General features: G+C 36.1%; 2 protein-coding genes across 6 annotated transcripts in view; both read left to right on the top strand.

Moving 5' to 3' along the window:
- The first annotated feature begins 34 nt into the window (after nt 1–34).
- dad1 (defender against cell death 1) overlaps nt 35–22,810 on the top strand; it is a 23,380-nt gene continuing 604 nt past the window's right edge. The window contains exons 1-4 of one of the 2 annotated variants that reach the window (XR_004658729.1): nt 35–384; nt 2,704–2,873; nt 5,676–5,712; nt 17,372–17,377. Coding sequence is in view for 1 of the 2 variants with exons in the window: in XM_034887527.1 (XP_034743418.1) it covers nt 174–384; nt 2,704–2,834 (342 nt within the window). In the remaining variant the exon portion in view is untranslated. Of the gene's footprint in view, nt 385–2,703; nt 2,874–5,675; nt 5,858–17,371; nt 17,378–22,810 lie in introns of those variants that run through there. The other variant, XM_034887527.1, reaches the window with a different exon arrangement.
- Nucleotides 8,878–12,577, top strand: pigr (polymeric immunoglobulin receptor). 4 transcript variants are annotated; one of them, XM_034887526.1, is made up of 8 exons: nt 8,878–9,028; nt 9,624–9,968; nt 10,093–10,174; nt 10,382–10,608; nt 11,594–11,684; nt 11,828–11,916; nt 12,062–12,111; nt 12,229–12,577. In XM_034887526.1, the coding sequence occupies exons 1-7, from the start codon at nt 8,980–8,982 to the stop codon at nt 12,097–12,099; spliced, it is 921 nt and encodes a 306-aa protein (XP_034743417.1). In that variant the 5' UTR covers nt 8,878–8,979; the 3' UTR covers nt 12,100–12,111; nt 12,229–12,577. The 4 variants fall into 4 exon arrangements, with proteins under 4 accessions (XP_034743417.1, XP_034743415.1, XP_034743416.1 ...); XM_034887524.1 differs by having other exon boundaries at nt 11,591–11,684; nt 12,056–12,111; XM_034887525.1 differs by having other exon boundaries at nt 8,879–9,028; nt 11,588–11,684.

Genomic DNA, 22,810 nt, shown 5'->3' with positions numbered 1-22,810 from the left:
CACCAACACCGGGCCCTTTGCTCTTCTTTCCAAGCGACGGAATCGGAATATATTCTTTGTGACACCAAGGCCGCTTCCGGTTTGACGAGGACACGTCACTCATTTGCTTAAGGAAGTGGACCTGTGCAAAACTCGCTCGTTGACCTAATTTGCACAAATAAGACGGCAAAATCATGTCGAATTCAGTCATATCGGTTATTTCTCGGTTTCTAGAGGAGTACACCACCACGACGCCGAACAAACTGAAAGTGGTGGATGCATATTTGCTGTACATCTTGTTGACAGGAGCGCTGCAGTTCCTCTACTGTCTCCTCGTTGGCACCTTCCCCTTCAATAGCTTTCTGTCGGGCTTCATCTCATGTGTGGGCGCTTTCATTCTCGGAGGTAAATACTAATTCCGTTAAATGTTGTTATGCCTTGCCGATGAATTATACAATGCGTCCGTTTCGATGGCATCAGTCAGTCCCTGGACTTCTGGCCCATTAGTGAACCTGTGTGCAGACACAAGTTAGCTAACCATGCTAACATCCAATTGCTGGAGTTGTAAATTATACAGCACGTACAATACATATGGACAAGTTCACCTACTCAGTTAGAAGTAAAAGTACACTCAGTTGCCACATTAGGCACACCTAGCTAAAAGTTATGTAGTCTACTAACGTTAGAAAAGCCCTTCAATAAACCGTTCATGAAGGTTTTGTTAAAACGTTTGTAGAAAGGTGTTTATTCAACTTCGTAGTTTTAGTTTGTGGTCTTACTGACTTGTGTTACGTTATAAACAGGGAGCAAAATTAACGTTGTAGTGCACCAGCCAAATGGATAGTGAACGTTCAAATTTGACCAGCCACTCAATAGCTTACCATTGTTTTTTAGGCTAGAAAGTAAAGCAAATCTATTAGCCACTTGCCTATTTTACCAGCATTTGGCTAGTAGATGGTGCTAATTTTAAAACCTGGTTTTAAAAATATCCACCCAGTGTAATCAGACTAAATATTATTAAGATATACCTTAGTGTCATACAATGCATAATATATATTGCAATAAAACAAAAGTATCACAAACTATACAGCCTCCAAAATGGCCATACAGCTGTTTGAACACAGGTCTCTCCACAGCAATTTTAAGAAGAACATTCTAACCCTCATGAAGGCAGGTTTTGTTACATTAGAATTACGGCTGCACAATTAATCAGCAGTATTCGTTAACAGCAAAATATGTGTTTAACTATTCTGAATGAAGTATTGTGTTGCTGCAGAGATGTCCCGGCCTACAAATCCTCTCCTATAGCTTAAAGGAAATCATATTTGTTAGGTACAGATTCTTGCAAAAATCCCACTACATGATTATAGTATGTTTTTGTTTTTCAATTAGAATGATGATCCAAAAAAATGATCATTCCCTCCAATATCCAAATATGACTCACAACGCAATTGCGACATCAGTCAAAATAATTTCAATTTGACATATTGTGCGGCCCTAATTAGAATGCATCCGTCTTAGCTAGGTGTGCTGAATAAACTGGCTACTAGGTGTACCTAGGTACCTTCAGAATCAATTGTGTTCCCATAGTGGAGGACAGGAAAAACTGTTACTCAGAGATCATAGTGACATAACTACATGAGTAAACAGTAGAATGGGTAACATTGAGTAAGTGGGTCGATATGATGCTCATGACCTGCATGATTCATCTATTTTAAATTGATCCTTTGTCTCTAAAATCTCAGAAAAAAAAATAGCCCATCACAACCCAAAGATATTCAGTTTTCTTTACAGTGATGTAAAATGGAGAACCAGCGACCAGCGCAAATTCATACATTTAAAAAAAGTTGGTGATGCCTATTTCTGTCTGTTGACATATTGATTGTCTCTAAACCCTACTGCACCGTAATATCAATTTGTCGATTGTAAAGTTTCTAGTAATATTGCTTAATGTTTTAGAATTGTTTGAGTATTTAAAATGTGGCCATCAGTTTAAAAAGAAACATCACAATGTGCACATTATTGTTATACAATCAAATTGTGAGTCCAATGAGGTAGAAGTATTAATACTGACCGCCTACATAGGTCTAGGGAGAAAGAATCAGACTCCATTACTGACATTACAAGTCTCCTATCGCTGCCAAGTTTCTGTTTGTCTATTAGCAGCAAACCAACTACTGGCTCGACCTTATGAAACTTATTGGAAAGGTGTTGCATGGGCCAAGAAAGAATCCATTTAAATTAAATAAAAAAATGTGCTTACGTCAACAGCGTGTGATAGGCCAATTGTGCTGAATTCAGGTTTTGTCAAAATAATCTGAAAAATTAGCTCCATCTGGGAAAATTGACACTGCATTAACGTTGTGATATAGGGTATGTCTTGGCGGAGGTCTGCGCTTTCTGAGTACTCTTCCAATTCTGTTGATTCAGGGTTTTTTCATGTTCAGAGATACAGATGCACCATGAATCTTGAATTCAGTTCCACCCATCTGTGCGAATGTAACCATAGGAACAGTGGCAGGACTTTATTTTCAGCTCAAAAATCGAACTGTCTACATACGTGCTGAAGGAAATAGCTTTCTAAATAGAACAATTAATACATTTAAAATGGTTTTTTTTTACCAATTATGAAAATTTGTTTCATGGATATTTGTTCATAATGTTATTTATGGGCCTAAAGTGTCTTAAAAAACAATTGAATCCTGTCTTTTTCTTTTTTCTCAGTATGTCTTCGTATCCAGATCAACCCACAGAATAAAGGAGATTTCCTGTCCATCTCCCCTGAGAGAGCCTTCGCTGACTTCCTATTCGCTCACACCGTCCTCCATCTGGTTGTGATGAACTTCATTGGTTGAAACAGATGTGAATCTGACTCAGTGTCCCCCTCTTAGAAGGTGCATACTTCACCCATGCATTTCTTATTTTAGGAGTTAGGACTGCTCGATTATGAAACAAAGTCATAATGACAGTTATTTTGGTCAGTATTGAAATCCCGGTTATTTAACACGATTACTCATTGACTTTTTGGAAAGACGTTGCAATTATTGAATTTAAAAAAAACAGTGAAAACACCATGAACTCTGAAATAGTCCTTTAACACCTTTCCCGTTTGAACTTTGCTTTTCATTTAGAAGATAAGACATGCAAAATGTAACGTACAAAATAATAGTTTTTCTCAATGACTCTGCTTTAGTGATCGTTGGCACCCAAAATCGTAATCCCGATTTTTAAAATTGGATTTATTGCACAGCCCTATAAGGAGTTTATACAGTTAGATTCCAAAGTGCAGGTTTTGCTTTGTCACAGTCTAATTCAGACCAAACAGGAGATATTCACATTTGTTTTTTATTTTTTTATTGATATTTGACTCAACACATGCCACATCAGTCATCGTATTACAGTGAGGATAATAAGTATTTGAACACCCTGCTATTTTACAACTTCTCCCACTTAGAAATCATGAAGGGGTCTGAAATTGTCATCAAAGGTGCATGTCCACTGTGACAGACATAATCCCAAAAAAAATCCAGAAATCACAATGCATGTTTTTTTTAAGTTTTTTTTTTGAACACCTGAGAAAATCAATGTTAATATTTGGTACAGTAGCCTTTGTTTGCAATTACAGAGGTCAAACGTTTCCTGTAGTTTTTCACCAGGTTTGCACACACTGCAGAAGGGATTTTGGCCCACTCCACACAGATCTTCTCTAGATCAGTCGGGTTTCTGTTGAGTCGAGGTTTGAGCTCCCTCCAAAGATTCTCTATTGGGTTTAGGTCTGGGGACTGGCTAGGCCCCTCTAGAACCTTGGTATGCTTCTTACAGAGCCACTCCTTGGTTATCCTGGCTATGTTGTCCTCGACCCATCTTCAATGCTCTAACTGAGGGAAGGAGGTTGTTCCCCAAATTCTCGTAATACATGGCCCGGTCATCCTCTCCTTAATACAGTGCAGTCGCTCGGTCCCATGTGCAGAAAAACACCCCCAAAGCATGAAGCTACCCCACCCCATCCTTCACAGTAGGGATGGTGTTCTTGGGATGGTACTCATCATTCTTCTTCCTCCTAACACGGTTAGTGGAATTAGGACCAAAAAGTTTTATTTTGGTCTCATCTGACCACATTAATTTCTCCCATGACTCCTCTGGATCATCCAAATGGTCATTGGCAAACTTAAGACGGGCCTCGACATGTGCTGGTTTAAGGAGGGGAACCTTCCGTGCCATGCATGATTTCAAACCATGATGTCTTAGTGTATTACCAACAGTAACCTTGGAAACGGCGGTCCCAGTTCTTTTCAGGTTATTGACCAGCTCCTCCCATGTAGTTCTGGGTTGATTTCTCACCTTTCTTGGGATCATTGAGACCCCACGAGGTGAGATCTTGCATTGAGCCCCAGTCCGAGGGAGATTGACAGTCATGTTTAGCTTCTTCCATTTTCTAATGATTGCTCCAACAGTGGACCTTTTTTCACCAAGCTGCTTGGCAATGTCCCCGTAGCCCTTTCCAGCCTTGTGGAGGTGTACAATTTAGTCTCTAGTGTCTTTGGACAGCTCTTTTGTCTTTGCCATGCTAGTAGTTGGGTTCTTACTGATTGTATGGGGTGGACAGGTGTCTTTATGCAGCTAACAACCTCAAACAGGTGCATCTAATTTAGGATAATAAATGGAGTGGAGGTGGACATTTTGAAGGCAGACTAACGGGTCTTTGAGGTTCAGAATTCTAGCTGATAGACGGGTGTTCAAATACTTATTTGCAGCTGTATCATACAAATAAATAGTCTAAAAATCATACATTGTGATTTCTGGATTTTTTTTAGATTATGTCTCTCACAGTGGACATGCACCTACAATGACAATTTCAGACCCCTCCATGATTTCCAAGTAGGAGAACTTGCAAATACTTAGTTTCCTCACTGTATATTCTGTAGTTAGATTTCCTTCCACCATTTAATTAATTAGGCCTGAAGATGCTGGAGAACATTCTCGACAAAGGTATATCCTTTGTTTTTATTTTAACAATGGCGGCCTGACAAGTGGCATAGCCGCTTAGGGAAAGGGAAGAATAACTTGCTTATCTGTTTTATGAGACGAATGCGTGCGACCAGTAGGTCAAAAGTTAAAAATAACCTCATGCACACTGCTAACTTGGAAAAAATCTATTTACTTATGTCGTTTTGCTGCCAGACCTTGAGCAATATTCAGTTTATTGAAACGGTTTAAAACTGGACTGGCCAAGGTCATAAACACCACATACTAAAAAGAATTAGTTTTTATGTGTTTTATAGCGCTCGTATCTTTTGAAAAAGTGTGTGTGTGTGTGTCCGCGTGCGTGTGTGTGCATGTCGCATTAGTGTTCATAGTGTTGAGTCTCTCAATAGGCAATACATGCTATATTTTATTAACTCCAATGATGTTTATGTGAACTTTACACAGATGTATGCTTTATTATTATTGGTTTATGCTTGGAAAACAAGGAAAATATCATTGTCCTTGTGGTGCTCTATGCAGAGATCCACATGATCGCACTCAGTAATACATAGTTTTGCTTTGCTAGAAAAACCATGTTATTGGTTTTGGAGTTTTTAAATTTTTAGACTTGGTAAGGGCATACAGCTCTTGCTTCTCTATTAATTATTTTTAATAACTACTCCCATAACTTTAATGTCACTAACGACCACCTTTCTTCTTTTTTCCCATAGTTAAGGACAAGAGAAGATCCCCTTCCAGACATGATACATCCCGCCATCAACACTGAATTAGTTGCATAATTTTCTTACAGATAATGATTTGAGTTCTTGCATTATTTTTTTTTCTTATATTAAAAATTTGTAAATCATTCCCCGTTGCACCGAGAAGAAAAAATAAAAACAACTAAAATGGTGACCTGAAGAATAATGAAGTCGTTCTTGCACGAAACTAATTTTGCTTTTAACAAATGAATAATCTAAATATCTACATCTTTCGAATGCATGGTGTTCTCTAAATGAAAACAGGTGAAGTACAAATGTATTAATTCATGAAAAAAGTTAACGGGGCCATACTGTCCTACTTCTTGCATTTGGACATACAAGTTTTACCATGTTTCTATTAAGAAATTAGTTATTACAGGACACCTTAGACAATGTACCCCTTAACCCACATTATTAGATAATAATAATAATAATCACATTACAGCTTAAAATATGACTTTTTCCAACAGTTTGGAGAAGCTGCATGTGACATTTGGAGTTGGCTACAGAGAAACAAATATCTGTTTTAAACAAAAAATATAACTTGGCAAACAATGCTCGGAAAGGGCTCCATCCTTTCTAGAATGTTTTTTGAACCCCACATGTTTTTGTTTTTTTTAAGATGATGAACTCGTGAGAAAAAGAGTGTGTTCAGCAGGTTAGTCTGGTTCAAAGGTTTTTATTTCCAGGATTGTTCCAGTGCTGCCAGATGTTCTGCTGGATGTCCCTCATTTTCGTCCAGATGTCCCTCACCTTCCGCTTTCTCTGTATTGGCATTGGTCGATTCGGGACACATCGAGCTAACACAGACAAATTATATAAATATTTTTTCTAAAATTCTTATCACACACACTCATTTTAATTCCAGAGCTTGCTTCCCTACGTGCACGTCCCACCAAAACAAGTTCCTTCCTAAAGGTTTTTTTGCAAAGGCACCGGGGCTCCGCTCAGTGCTTAACCCCGTCCTAGGTGATTGTGATAGGTTTAAAGAAATGCCAATAAATTCAAGCGTGTTTTTCTCCCATCCCCGAATGCTGTGTGGACTAGCCAGACCCTCCTTCGCAGCCCTGTGGAGTAAGGTCTGGCAATGCAAGACTAGCAGCAGGTCTACTGCCAATCGTGTAAGAGAGGGGAAAGCAAGAACATTGCACCCCAGAGCAATGAGAGGGTTCTAACAATTGCTCTGGAATAACTGAATGAACTCATTCCAACTCAGTTGCTTGTAACTGTGCAGATCCACTTATATTTCTCAAAGAATGTACTGACCTGAGAGTACATTTTAGCTGTGTGGGCCAGTTTGAACTGAATGTGGAACTGCCTTGCATACAGAGATGAAAAACAGACTTAATCAAGCTGGCATCCCAGGTTTGTCCTGTAAAGGCCAAATCTACATCCCTTCCTATGCTCATGTAAAAGCAGACAGAGAGGTAGTCTATGTACCTACCTCTACATGTTGAATGGATAACATTATTGGAGTATTTCATTCAAACAAGCATTTCAGACCAAGGTTGAATTCAGGTATTTTCAGACAGAAAAGAATAGTTGAAAGTAAATGAAAGTAGGTAAATATGTTCTAGTAGAAACCCAAAACACAGGTATAAAGCTGAATATGAGCATAATATTGAACATTTAAATACCATTATCAGGCAAAATTGTCACAGTCCAAGTTATGTTGTGTAATATTGCATTAAATTTCTCGTCCCTAAGCCGCATTTTAGTGTCAGGATTGGTCGAGGTAGAGCTGATTCAAGCAATTCTATTGACTGTTTAGTTTGTGAAATGTATCACATTGTCATAGGTTTCTAAAATCTTAATTTGCAAAGTAACTAAAGTTCTCAAGTAAATGTAAAGAAGTAAAAAGAAAATTATTTTCCTCTGAAGTGTATTGGAGTGGAAGTTTGAAATATCTTAAAATTAAAGTGTTGAAGTTGAGTACATTCAAACCACTTGGTAATGGGTATTACAACTCAAGGAGGCATAATGTGGCACCATTTATCAGTGAAGACAAAGACAGTTCAGTTTTCCTACAAAGAATGATGGCAAATACTAAAAGAAGATCTTTTCCCTCCGACAATTTAATGTCCAAGCTCTGTGAGGCGGAGGATAATTCTATCTACTGTAGCTAATCTTGCTTAGTTTGATGAAGCAATTCACCAAAACTAAATATATATTTTTCTTAAATGTTTATATCATCACAAAGCTGAAAAAAATATCAGGACATTGGGATATGTATGGTTGCCCTGATAAGGCATGAAGCAAATAAATAAGTTTTGTGAAAGTTAAGTTTCTATTCTCAAATCGGATATCAGTTCGAATTCTCCGTACATTTTCCAGGAAATGGCTGACCATAAAAGGCTTTGCAGCCAAAGAAAAAAAAGCAAGAGACTTTGGGGACATATTTGACACCCTTCACAGAGCAAATTGAGAGGCTTTGAATAACTGTTTGTTAATTCACTAGCTGAGGGGGCTGTGGGTTGGAGCCTAATCCGACAGACGAAGACTGGACTAAATCCAAACGTTTTCAGGCAACAAAATCAAATCATTTCATTGTAGCCTGCCAACTGAATCCTATGCAACCATGGAGGGAAAGCACTGAGCATTTGGTGGCTCAGAAGAATAGGTTATTAAAAACATTGAAATGAACTAAAAGCAGGGAAAATGAGAAGAAAGAGGACATGTTTAAACTTATAGCCCAACACCGTGGTTAAAAGAATGTGTCATCATTTTCGGAAATAAGCGTTGTTGCTTTCTTCTTAAGAATTAGATGAGAAGATTGATACCACTCTTCTTTAATTTACCAAAGCAATCTTTTCATCTAACTTAGCCTATTTCCTAAAATGCACAACTATGCCCCTTAAATCTTAATTTTTTTTAATATTGTGGAATTTGGGAGGTTTGGTCCAGTTCTTGGGAAGTCAAAGAATACAAAATATGATAGCAAATGGGTCAATTTACAGAAATACAACAATTTGTATTGCATTTTTGTGCGCGCAATTTTCCTTACAATGTTTTATTAGCTGAGAAAAAATAAGTACTTTTTAGGTCATGGAAAAAAGCTGATTTATTTACAGAAGGTTACTACACTTTAGTAGTTGTTTCCTTATATAACTCATTACTATTCAAATCTAACTGGCACCTACATAGTTAACATCTGGAACATCTGGATCCAACTTATGGTCACATGACTTAGGGGAAATTGGAATTGCGGAACCTGGAATCCATGTTTACACAAGGGAGAGAGTTCACTTGGTAAACCTCACACTGACGGCGAAACATGCTGCAACCATTTACAATCACCCTCAGCCTGTTACCATTTTTCCCAGGTAATAACTACTGAAACTATTGAGATCCAATGCTTGTACAAAAGCTGTACAATGTGCCTTTGTATTTGTTTTTTTGCTGCAGATAACTGATGCAGCCCCCTCACTTTAACAGTGTGCTTTTTCGCCAAATGCTGGTGAGGGATATCTGGACGCTATGTAAAATAGTTGTTATGCTTCACTTCTCTTAAATATTTAATTAATTTTCTGTATTATATTATTTCTTGAAGACAGACTAGAAAGGTTTTTGGAGAAGGCTCCTTTTAATCCTCCAAGCTTATGTATTGTTTGCCCCTTTGCAAGATTTGATGTTTACTTTTTCTCCAAAAGCCTTTTATATTTGTCCCCACGTAACTCTACTGTGGAGGGATAATCCAATTTCTTAAATAGGCGTATGAAGAAGGTAGTTTAAGTGGGAATAGTGTTTTGTAAGAAAGGAAACTGAAACCCTAAATGTGATCCAACTATTGCTCAAGGCCACTTTCCCCATTCCTCAATCATAGATAACAAATGTCCACTGTGAGTCATGTTTTCCTGCAGCAATACGGAAAGTTGAAGATCAAGCTAGTGTTAAACGTTGAATCATCTCTTCCATCAGCCTTCCTCTGCGGGGTAACCACCGAGGGGGAGCATGCAGTCATGGAGGGCCAACATCTCACAGTCCCGTGTCATTATGGGCCTCAGTATGCCGGCTATGTAAAATACTGGTGTCGGGGGAAGATGAGGGAGTTCTGCACCAGTTTAGCTCGAACAGATGAGCCCCATTCGGCCAATTCAGCTGAGGAGAAAGTGAGCATCTTTGACGACCCAGTCCAGCTGGTGTTCACAGTGACCATGAGCAACCTGAAGGAGGGGGACTCTGGGTGGTACATGTGTGCCGTGGAGATAGGTGGTATTTGGAGCGCTGATGATGTTGCTTACACTTACATTAAGGTCATTCATGGTGAGTAATTGAATGATTTTGAACTATTATTGATCCCCATTGAAATAAACTGTATTTTCATGCTTTACAAATGCTAAGACTACAAACGTAAGGCTGTGTTTATGAGTTAATTCCTTTCCTGCAGGCATGTCAGTGGTGAACAGTTTCCTGATTGGGGAAGAAGGGAGTAGTCTCACAGTTGAATGCCACTACAGTGAGAGATGCAGGTAGCCTATTTTATTGTCCCATTCATCATGTTACGATTGTGTCAGTTTTATATACCATGAGACCATGTAGAATCCTCACTTTCACAACATTTCTAAAGCATCAGCGAAACGGAGGCACATTGTTGTTTCCCTTCCAAATTTTCATTCAAACCAAACTTTGATAGACAGTCAGCCTTCACTGATTCCTCTGTGACTGCTTGCCAACAGAGAAAGCGAGAAGAGGTGGTGTCGGAGCGGAGACTGGAGCTCCTGTCTGCCGACAGGTTCTGACGGGAGATACGAAGACACTTCTGTGGCCATCAGCGATGACAGAACTAGGACTCTCACTATAACCTTAAAGAAGCTGCAGATGAGAGATACCGGCTGGTACTTGTGTTTTGCAGGACGGCAGAAGAAGGATGTGCATGTGCTGGTCACACCCCGACCCACGACCAGTAGGTTGACAAACAAAAAAACATAAAAAGAAAATTGTACACAACAAATGATCCTCATATATCAAAACCTTGCATTCAACTGGAATCTAGACAAGTCAGTGATCCATTCCTATTTGTCACTTGAGGGAAGCAGAACAAGCAAACTCAACAGTTACACATTATGATCTTATGAAGTTAAAATGCCAACATTTTTAGTTTTAGTTCCATGGAGCAATTAAAATTGTGTTTTTGGCCCCTTGGTGAATACATGTCCAACATTCACTCTCATTTTAGCTTTGTTTTGATTTAAAAAACTCTGACAAAACTGAGAAAAATATCCAGCTCATTATCTGAAAACAGCTTTGGCTGGAAACCAGGTTCATGAGAGCCACAAGAGTGAATCAAAACAGGTATGTTGTGTGGCTTTGAAACCAAACAATGAGCTGAAAGACCCAATACTTTCACATTAGACATACTCATTTGACTCACTTATATAAAAATATTGATATTGATTAGTTAAGCTTAAAAAATACTATTCTTTCAATCCTCCTAAACCATGAGCCCTGCAAAGCCAGCCTAAATCTCACAAGCTCAGTTTTCACTATGAGATTTCAGCCAAGAAAAGGTTAGCGGGTGGAAACCCGACAAATCAGTGTACTATGGGGAGATGTTTAGATAGTGATCTGACTTGCCAACATATTGAGAACTATTTAAAACAGTTATTATAGGTATGAAAAGAAGCACAATTCTGTGAGTTCCTGCCCTTCAGAACACATCACTCTGCAGCTGCTGAAATGAGAAGTAGCCAAGAGCCGCACTGAAGATCAATATGTTTTTGTGGCAGATGGCAGGGGTTTCTAGGTCTCCAGCTGTACAAGGTATCGATTATCAAGGGTCACCTATCAAGAATATTGATGTAATGAACTCTGCGGGGGCTGTTACAGACACTCTTCTGCTTATTAAAAACATCATTTTTCAGCTGTGATGTCTTTATCTTCAGCAGTAGCATCTGTGACATCCACACCTACAACAAGTCAGTCTGTTGCACACCTGCCTGCACCCAAACCCATCAGTAAGGAGTCCTGGAACAGACACAAGTAAGAGTAAAACAATACTTTATGTATGTGCTTTCATCATGGCCATCATGTGACTATGTAAGAACAGATGGAGTATGTGTCTGAGCGGCTCTTGAAGCTGGACTATCTGCTCAGACGGCTGTGTGCTTGTGTCTGTGTTTTAGCCACATCTTGGAGTCGATGCTGGTGTGTGCTACTGTAATGCTCCTTGTGGGCTTGGCCATATTGGCGAGAAAGTTGTGGATACAGCAAAGTAAGGCAACTTCTCATTTCTTTAAATTTAGAATCTGGGCAAAAGCCTGCCACTTAGCTCCTCTATAGGGCTATGAAATATTGCATATGCATATTTTCTTTACATGATAATTTATGGCTTAAATATCCTCAATATCCAGTTCAAGAGCAGGATCCTGTGCTGAGACCAGTTAAGGAGATCTAAGCAAGGTGCAATGTAAGCCCCCATTACATTGTCTGTCATAATATTACACTCTGTTCTATTTAAAGATAAACACCATTATCAAGGATTTGCTTTTTGCTTTAGTGTTCTTTTTTTTTCTGCCTCTGACAGATGTACCCAGGTGACCTGCACAACTCTGCTCCCGTTTTCCTTAGCAAGGACTCCCAGAATGTACCAATGTACTGAGCTTTATCAATGCAGGGTTGATTTTTACTCTTCGTAACTGCATTTTGTTTCGTGTCAGTTCACTGCACACATCACATGCTTTATTTCCAGTGTTTTTTAACATTGCAGCACAACTTGCTTTCTGCTTGCTGCTGTACAAAATGCAATTGCTATAGGCTGGAGAGTCTGTTTGATATTATGTAATAATTGACATTTGGGTATTTTAGCCAATTGGTGGAGTTTACATTCTGCAGTTAAACATGTACTTTTTTTCTAAATCCAGTATGCTTAAATTAGAATTAGACCACAGCGCTCTAAAATGATGTAGTGTGATGAGCGACAATGGTAGGGAGTAGTATAACTGCACCAAGATCTTCTTTGTTTTAACTGCTGTTTTTTGCTTCTTACACAGAAAAAAGCCCAATTTAAATGAGTAAGTAAGCGATAAGATGGTAAATCTTGACTGCACAGAAGCCCAATGGGACTGACAGTACTTTTTCAGTTTTGCATACTATTTTTTTTTAACTAGACTGCTGTGTTATTGCAGAACATGAGAATGAAATGGCTAATTAACACATTTAGGGTTGGATACATGGTCTTTTTGAAAGAACTAAAGTCAGTCAATATTTACATTGCTACAAGGCTTACTTATTTTAAGAAAGAAGTGAGCGAATGAAGAAAGAAACCATTATAGAGAGTTCACAAATTAACTCTGCAAGAGAACAGCTCTACATTTTATGCTTGAACTGTCTGTTCTCATACTGAACCTCAAACGAAGTGTTAGAATTGTAAATTGAACAAGCTAATGAGATGGCAAAACTGCTGGGGAACCAACTAGAGCTTGGAACTAAGTTTTCCTTCCCTTCATATGCGAAAAAGCCATTTTGTTGTCTGTGATACAGAAAAAATTGAAAAGTATAATTACTTGCAGTGTTCCTTTGTGGTGCCATGTATGCTCAGAATAAATTACTACTTCGTATATTACCTCTGCTCATTGCTCCATTTAGCTTTATTTTTTAACGTTGACATGTCTTCAGTATTGTATAGTATAGTATCTGTTACCTGATTTTGGTTGGTTTCATCTAAAACCTAATGCTGCCATCTTGCAGGTCTCGTTTTTAAAACTGGTTACCAACTTCAATGGGACTTAAATTAAAATTAGAGCAACAAGATACAACTACATCATTATTCCTAATAAGTAAATAAGGATGTTTTTCTTTCATATCATGCCATTATAATGAAACGTGTCTTTGACTGTAATAACTGTCACGGCTGTAATTGTAATTTACATTGTGCACTTGGAAATGATTGCATTTAAAATGTCATGGCTTTTACTCATCCATCCTCTATCCAAATTAAATACCTGTCGTTCACTGGGAGAAGTATTTTGTATTGAATTCAAATAGTTGCAGTAATAGAGGCCTATGTGGTAAACTGTTTAATCCGTTTCATAATGTAGAATGCTAAATAAAGGTAATCAAAAAAAAAAGTTCTTTAGAAAGTCTAAAAGGTACCAGTTTGAGTGAGGGTGCACCATTGTGGTGATTTTTACATTAGTCTATTCTATTCTAGAATTTGGGGGAGGTGGTACCTCAGACCATGGGGACTTGGCTTGAGAACCGCCGGTTCAAGTCCCTGTTGGGCCAAGTATGGAGTGTGTCCAGTTTGCCTTGGGCACTGCTGAGTAGTCCTCGAGCCAGGCACCAAACCCCAAACTGCTCCAGGGGCGCTGTATCATGGTTGTGTGTATAAAGGGGGGTTTGTGTAAGAAAGATAACAACCACAATACCTGGCAAATGCCTTCATTGTGGATTGGCATAAAATTAAAAAATTCAAGAATTATGTTAAGTAAATAATTATGCTCCATTGTATTTTTTGCTTTGTTTGATTATGTTGCATTCTATTCAGTTCTGTTTTATTCTTTTCTATTCTGCTCTGCTCTATTATGTAATATTTTATTCTATTCTATTCTATTCAATTATGTTGTACTGCAGGCCTGTTCCATTCTGTGTTCTATGTTCTATTCTTTTATGCTCCATTTGATTCTATTTGGTTCTATTCTATTCTGCTAACATGTTCCACGCTATTTTGTTCTGTTCTTTTGTATTCTATTTTCCTCTGTTCTATCTACTTCTGTTCTATTATATTATTCTACTCTGTCCTATTTGGTTCTATTCTATCTACTGTCTTTAGCCCACTTTAGTCCAGTTGAGTTTCACCACTGTGTCAATGTTACAGGAATTCAGTCATTAATCTTAATGTGTGCGTAAGTGGAATCAGTTTTGCCACTAGATGGAGGTCAACCCTGTATGAAATATGTTCTTTTTGTTATATAGCTTGCTGTTTTGTGTGTGTGTGTGTGAGAGAGAGAGAGAGAGAGAGAGAGAGAGAGAGAGAGAAAGAGAGAGAGAGTCAGAGTCTATTCAAGCACAGAAAACGGTTCTTTTTCATGACCAAAATATTCTGTATAGGAAAAAAGTGACAAAAGCCAGAGGTTGTTGTTTGTCACTACAGAGCTCCACACAGTAAAACACAGGATGTAAACATCTTAACATTAGAAAATACATTTCTAACAGGGCCCTTGACTCTTGCCATTTGAGGACATCAACAATCAATCAATCAATCAATAAATCAATCAATCAATCAATCAATCAATACATCTGCACTCTCCTTGTGCATTGCTGCTTGAAGATAATAAAGCATCAGTGGGAAACACGGATGGCCAGCGTGAAGCGTGAGTGGCTCTTCTATGCTCTGTGACAATCACTGTGAAGGCAACGCTTTGCACAAGCATGCATAGTCTTCATTAAATACTGACGGAAAGAATTGTATTGTGGTTTTATGATAGTAAAATCTGTATTTAAATAAGACTCTGTACAATTAAAAGCCCAACTTGGGACAAAATTAGCAATAGTTATAAACTCTCTTTGCAGAACCACAGTCCGAACTATGTTAAATTGCATTGTAACTAGGACAAAAATAACTTCATATACATAGACTATAAGCTACCTTTTAGTCTTCAGGTTAGGGGTATACTACTGTTTCAAGGGGTGATGCTGGCGGTCCAGAAAACCAATGTAAAACCTCAGTAGGTATTGTTCACAGGTGTTACGTTGTTTTCTTTCGACTAAAATTATAATTTACATTCATTTTTAGCCGGTTGTAAAGCACAGTTTCAACATTTTATACTGTGTCTTGGCTATCACAGGTCCACCGCTGCATGTTGAAAAAGGCATCATTTTCTTTAGTGTTTCTATAGCAACTGTAAATTTAAAACAAAACTTACCAGATTTACCAGAGTGCCTCTTACCGACTGAGAGCATGGCAAGACTAACAATGAAGAGCGCAGGCTGGTCCCATGTATACAGTGTACTCTGTGTACATTACTGTTAAAGGTACATCTCTAAAACCAGAACTCACATCAAACCCATTGTAGAAATATTTCCTGTACTCCTAAAACATAATAAAATAAAATAAACGTAAAATGACATAACCAAATGACACTTACTAAAATAAGCGTTTCGTCACAAATGTGTATGACTTGTTTATAATGTTTGTGACACGTTTATGTCATGTGTCATGGCACTCTTATATAGGTACCTTCAAGTAAATTGTAACTGTGTTGTCTTCAGCTTTGCACCAACTAAACTCAAATTGTAAAATAGTTGTTGTAAAATGTAAAATGTTTTATATGTTTTAATGTTTTGTGTGTTGCATGTTATGTTATTTTTGTTATTGCCACTCTTTATTCCAACCCCCACCGGCCCGTCAGACACCGCCTACTAAGAGCCTGGGTCTGACCGAGGTTTCTGCCTAAAAGGAAGTTTTTCCTCGCCACTGTCGCACTGTTGCTTGCTCTGGAGGAGACTACTAGAACTGTTGGGTCCTTGTAAATTCTGGAGTGTGGTCTATCTGTATAGTGTCTTGAGATAACTCTTGTTATGAATTGATACTATAAATAAAATTGAATTGAATTGAATGTGGTGGTCTACAAAGTTTACCCACGGGTACCATTAAAGTAACCTGAACCTAAAGGTTGTTTTTTCAGGGGAAACAACGTGGGGTGATTGTGTAAAGCTTTATTGATGGTTTAAATTAAAATGAATTAAAATTGAAAAGTTAGTAAAGGTAAAGAAGGTTGATTGATTGATTTACAAATGTGAGTATAATATATTCCTGACATTTAATTGAGGTCAAGCTGGATTTAATGTAAGAAGAATAGCTGCTTCCTGTTGAAAACAGGGATATGCGAGAGGAAACCAACTGTTTTGACCAATTGCTGATGGGGCTGCATGAGGGTTCAGCAGCTCCTTCAACAATGAGGATTGTGATTTTAAATGTCATTGCCAGCGTGAAGCAGCATTCCGGCAAAGTGGTCCAAGTAGGTCAAGAAGCATTGTATTCTCATCATCTGCAGAAAATGCACAGCGATAACAAAGGGCACCGAGCGTAGGCAGAAGCCTGTCCTGTATTTGACATTGACTATCTCTACTTTACCAGAAAAAAAGAAGAAAACGACTGAAATACCAACTGAAAGACTGAAATCTGCATCCTACAATTGGCTTATCAGCAAATCTGAACATCTAAAAATAGTTTCTGAAATGTTTGGGGCTAATTTTCATTTCAACAATGCATAAAATGGAACAGCTCAACTTTTCAAATGAGCTGTCTTGCAATGAGGAAGACAACTGCTGAATTATGTACAAAACTGAAAAACACTGGTACACAACGGTCTTCCATATTTAGAGACATAAAAACATCGGAAGCACAATTCAGGTACTGACAATACATATTTGCTTGACAGAGCAGTGCCCTTGAGCAACATACATTCATTATATGTAAAATGTTTATTGACCTGTAAAAAGGCTGAGAGATCACTGTTATTTCTGTCAGCCTTTGATGTTAAAAAGTCTGATGTACGTCTCAACATTGCCCTCAATGATGATATTGGATTTTAGAATCCACATTTATCAAACATATGTGAATCCCTGATATTGCAATACCAGATATTGGTTATTTGCATATAAAATCCTTTCTGCTCCAGAGAAAAGCAAAAAATAAAAAGTTATATTGTAAAGAGTTAATTATTTACATCGTTTTTAGCAAACTAACCTTATGTCTTCAAACCATAAAATCTGAGAACATTTAAGTGGAGTCTTGGGAGGTAATTACCCTTGGCTGTGGTGTATGCCTGAGATCTACAACCCTTGCTAGAGAGAAGATGCTGAAGAAAACAGAGGCACACAGCAGGATCAATATCTATTTCATGCTTCTGTAGAATAATTGACAATGTAAAATGTATTGGTGCAACAACTTAAGTTTGACCTGCTCTGTGTGTATAAATTGGTTTTAAGGTCAGTTTGGTCATACAGAGCCTGATGATGCCTGTGAGTTTTATGTAACAGTCAAGAAGAATGACATGGAGTCATTGCTCTCAGCAGTACAGCTCCAGCTCAGCAGGTTCTCTGTTTTTCTGGGACAAAGTACTTTCTGTGCAGCCATGTTTCCTACAAAAATTGTGTTTCCACAACAAAAGTGCATTCTGAATTAACAAAGTGAAAAGTATTTATTCTCTGATTTGTTTCTAATCTAAATACACTTTCAAAGTCCTTGTTGGGGTTGGGTCTAGAGCCATGAGGTAGCACACTTAGAAATGTTTTGTAGTGTTATATATCAATGAATTATGAAACATTCTTTCCTATTTACACATCCAGCCGATATGAACCAATAGTAGAATTAATTTAGAGTCACATCACTGGACAACTAACGTGTCAAAATCTCCTATCACCTTGTTTTTTGTCTCCATCACCTCCTGAGAGAAACACCAGGCTCTTTAGCAGCTAAATGCTTTGTCCACTACCATGAGGCGCTGGGCAGGGATTGTAAATTTTTTTTTCAGCATTTATTTGATGAATTATTTTCTTTCTATGATTGGAAACAATGGACTAAACTGAAATTGTAAAGTTAGTGGGTGTCAACCCAAAATAATGTGCTGAAAGGATAATTTCATGTAGGTTTTTTACCATCAGCAACCCCTTTAACATTACACAAAGTAATTTCATCCATTGTTAATATAAGAGATACGTATACAGTGCAGATTTATAAATAGAGTCTTCCTACCTTTAAATATATACAGTAATTATGACATTTTCTATTTGTATTCAAGGGATTTGTTGCTCTTGTTCTGTCAAAATGTTGTTTGTTATTTTAATGCTAATGCCTCGATTGAAGGATTACATGGTGCTTTGCAGAATGAGACGATACTCTTTTCAAATCCCATTAGAATTAGATACAGTTTAAAATGTGTAAGATACAGCAAAAAGGCTGTTCTTCTTCCTAACATTTTTCAGATTTCCTATCTAACAATGGCAGTAACAGTATATTTCAAGGTGGGTACATCTAGTCATGTACCTGCCTTGAAATATGCTGTACTGCTATTGCCTTAAGATGACAAAGCAATTGACTTTCCCATTAACCTCCCTTAATGTATATAGATTACGGTTATGTTGCTGGGCTATTTGTATCGTGGTCAGCATTTAACTGAGTGGGGCAGAAGAAGGCAGCACAACTGTTCAGTGTTTAGTGACTCGACACTTAGAAGCTATCAGAAGGGTTCTCAAGGTCTGCAATCCCGCACGGCCGTTCACGTTTCACAATGTGACATTCGCCTGCTGAGGGATGATGGGAAGGAAGCAGACACCGTGACGGGCAGGGATGAAGGACACACCCGTGTGCTAGAATATCAGTTACAATAGTGTCACAAAGACGACTAAAGGTTTTACCTACACTTTATTTATTGTCTAAGTGGGATAGGAAATCATTTAAATTCATCCAGTTTGACTCTATTCCACCAAATTGGGTACTGTGACTTTTTCGATAATACTAATTTTTTCTAACTACAATACTATAGCTTTTAGCGACATACCTACAGTATACTTTGATTTATTAATTACTTTTTTGGAAATGCTATACTATAACTTTTTTCAACATACTATACTATGACAATTTTATTATTTTTTTAACATGCTTTACTATGGCTTTAATTCACTTTTTCAACATGCTATACTATGACTATTTTATTACTTCTTTGGGCGTACTATACTATGACTTTTTTCAATAATGACTTCTTGATGGCTTTTTTTGACATGCTATACAATTACTTTTTCATGACTTTTTTCCGACATCCTATACTATGACTTTTCATGACTCTATTCGATATGCTATACTGTGACTTTTATCGACATACTATACTATGACTATAGTTAGTGTTTAATTAATTTTTCAAAATTCTGTACTAACTATTTTGTTACTTTTGTCAACACACTATACTATGACTATTTTATTACTTTTTTGGCATACTATACTATAACTTTTATTCACTTTTTTCAACATACTACAGGGTGACTTTTATTTACATTTTTCAACATACTATACTATGACTATTTAATTACTTCTTTGGGTATACTATACTATGACTTTTTTCAATAATGATTTCTTAATGGCTTTTGGTTGACATACTATACAACTGCGTTTTCATGACTTTTTTCCAACATACTATACTACAACTTTTTTTTGACATACTATACTATGACTGTTTTATTACTTTTTTTGACATACTATACTATAACTTTTTTTCAAGATACTATACTATGACTTTTATTCACTTTTTTCAACATACTATACTATGACTATTTTATTACTTTTTTGGCATGCTATACTATGACTTTTATTCACTTTTTTCAACATACTATATTACGACTTTTTTATAACTTTTTTTTGACGTACTATACTATGAATATTTTATTACTTCTTTGGGCATTATGACTTTTATTTACGTTTTCAACATGCTATACTATGACTGTTTTATTATTTTTTTGACATACCATACAATGACTGACTCATTACTTTTTTGACATACTATACTACAACTTTTTTCAACATTCTACACTATGACTATTTTATTATTTTTTTGGTGTCCTGTACTAGGACTTTTATTTACTTTTTTCAACATACTATACTATGACTATTTTATTACTTCTTTGGGCATACTGTACTGTGACTTTTTTCAATAACAACTTCTTAATGGCTTTTTTTTTACACGCTATACAATTATAGTAATATACTTTTTCATGACTCTATTCGACATACTATACTATGACTTTTTTCAACATACCATACTATGAATATTTTATTACTTCTTTGGGCATAATATACTACAACGTTTTTCAACATACTATACTATGACTGTTTTATTACTTTTTTGGCATACTATATTGTAACTTTTATTTTCTTTTTTCAACATACTACACTGAGACTTTCATTTACTTTTTTCAACATACTATACTATGACTATTTTTTTACTCCTTTGGGCGAACTATACAATGACTTTTTTTGACAATGACTTCTTAATGGCTTTTTGTTGACATGTTATACAATTGCTTTTTCATGACTTTTTTCCGACATACTATACTATGACTTTTTTTGACATACTATACTATGAATATTTTATTACTATTTTGAAATACTGTACTATGACTTTTATTTACTTTTTTCAACATACTATACTTCGACTATTTTATAACTTTTTTTTGCCATATTATATACTCAGACTTTTATTTACTTTTTTCAACATACTATACTATGACTATTTTATTACTTCTTTGGGCGTACTATACTATGACTTTTTTCAATAATGACTTCTCAATGGCTTCTTTTGACATGCTATACAATTACTTTTTCATGACTTTTTTCCGACATACTACACTATGACTATTATTAGTATTTAATTACTTTTTAAAAATTCTGTACTAACTTTTTTATTACTTTCGTCAACATACTATACTATGACTTTTTTTTGACATACTACACTATGATTGGTTTATTACTTTTGTCGACATACTACGTTACAACTTTTTATAACTTTTTTTGACATACTATACTATGACTATTTTGTTACTTTTTGGCATACTATACTATGACTTTTATTTACTTTTTTCAACATACTACACTATGACTATTTTATTACTTCTTTGGGCATTATGACTTTAATTTACTTTTTCAACATACTATACTATGACTATTTTATTACTTCTTTGGGCATACTATACCATGACTTTTTTCAATAATGACTTCTTAATGGCTTTTTTTACATGCTATACAAATACTTTTCCATGACTTTTTTCCCGACATACCACACTATGACTTTTCATCACTCTATTTGATATACTGTACTGTGACTTCTATCGTCACACTACACGACTGTGATTAGTATTTAATTACTTTTTCAAAATTCTGTACTAACTATTTTGTTACTTTTGTCAACACACTATACTATGACTATTTTATTACTTTTTTGGCATACTATACTATAACTTTTATTCACTTTTTTCAACATACTACAGGGTGACTTTTATTTACATTTTTCAACATACTATACTATGACTATTTAATTACTTCTTTGGGTATACTATACTATGACTTTTTTCAATAATGATTTCTTAATGGCTTTTGGTTGACATGCTATACAACTGCGTTTTCATGACTTTTTTCCAACATACTATACTACAACTTTTTTTTGACATACTATACTATGACTGTTTTATTACTTTTTTTGACATACTATACTATAACTTTTTTTTAAGATACTATACTATGACTTTTATTCACTTTTTTCAACATACTATACTATGACTATTTTATTACTTTTTTGGCATGCTATACTATGACTTTTATTCACTTTTTTCAACATACTATATTACGACTTTTTTATAACTTTTTTTTGACGTACTATACTATGAATATTTTACTACTTCTTTGGGCATCATGACTTTTATTTACTTTTTCAACATACTATACTATGACTATTTTATTACTTCTTTGGGTATAATATACCATGACTTTTTTCAATAATGACTTCTGAATGGCTTTTTTTGACATGCTATACAATTACTTTACCATGACTTTTTTTCCGACATACTATACTATGACTTTTCATGACTCTATTCGATATACTGTACTGTGACTTTTATCGACACACTACACGACTGTTATTAGTATTTAATTACATTTTCAAAATTCTGTTCTAACTATTTTGTTGCTTTTGTCAACATACTATGCTATACCTTTTTTTGACACACTCTACTATGAATGTTTTATTACTTTTTTTGACATACTATAAAATGACTTTTTTATTACTTTATTGACATACTATACTATAATGTTTTTCGACATACTATACTATGACTATTTTGTTACTTTTTTGCATACTATACTATGACTTTTATTTACTTATTTCAACATACTACACTTTGACTATTTTAGTACTTCTTTGGGCATTATGACTTTAATTTACTTTTTCAACATACTATACTATGACTATTTTATTACTTCTTTGGGTATAATATACCATGACTTTTTTCAATAATGACTTGTGAATGGCTTTTTTTACATGCTATACAAATACTTTTCCATGACTTTTTTCCGACATACCATACTATGACTTTTCATGACTCTATCCGATATACTGTAC

This window comes from Etheostoma cragini, chromosome 12 (assembly GCF_013103735.1).
Source record: "Etheostoma cragini isolate CJK2018 chromosome 12, CSU_Ecrag_1.0, whole genome shotgun sequence".
Classification (NCBI taxonomy): Eukaryota; Metazoa; Chordata; class Actinopteri; order Perciformes; family Percidae; genus Etheostoma; species Etheostoma cragini.
This window is presented reverse-complemented; position numbering and strand designations above follow the sequence as displayed.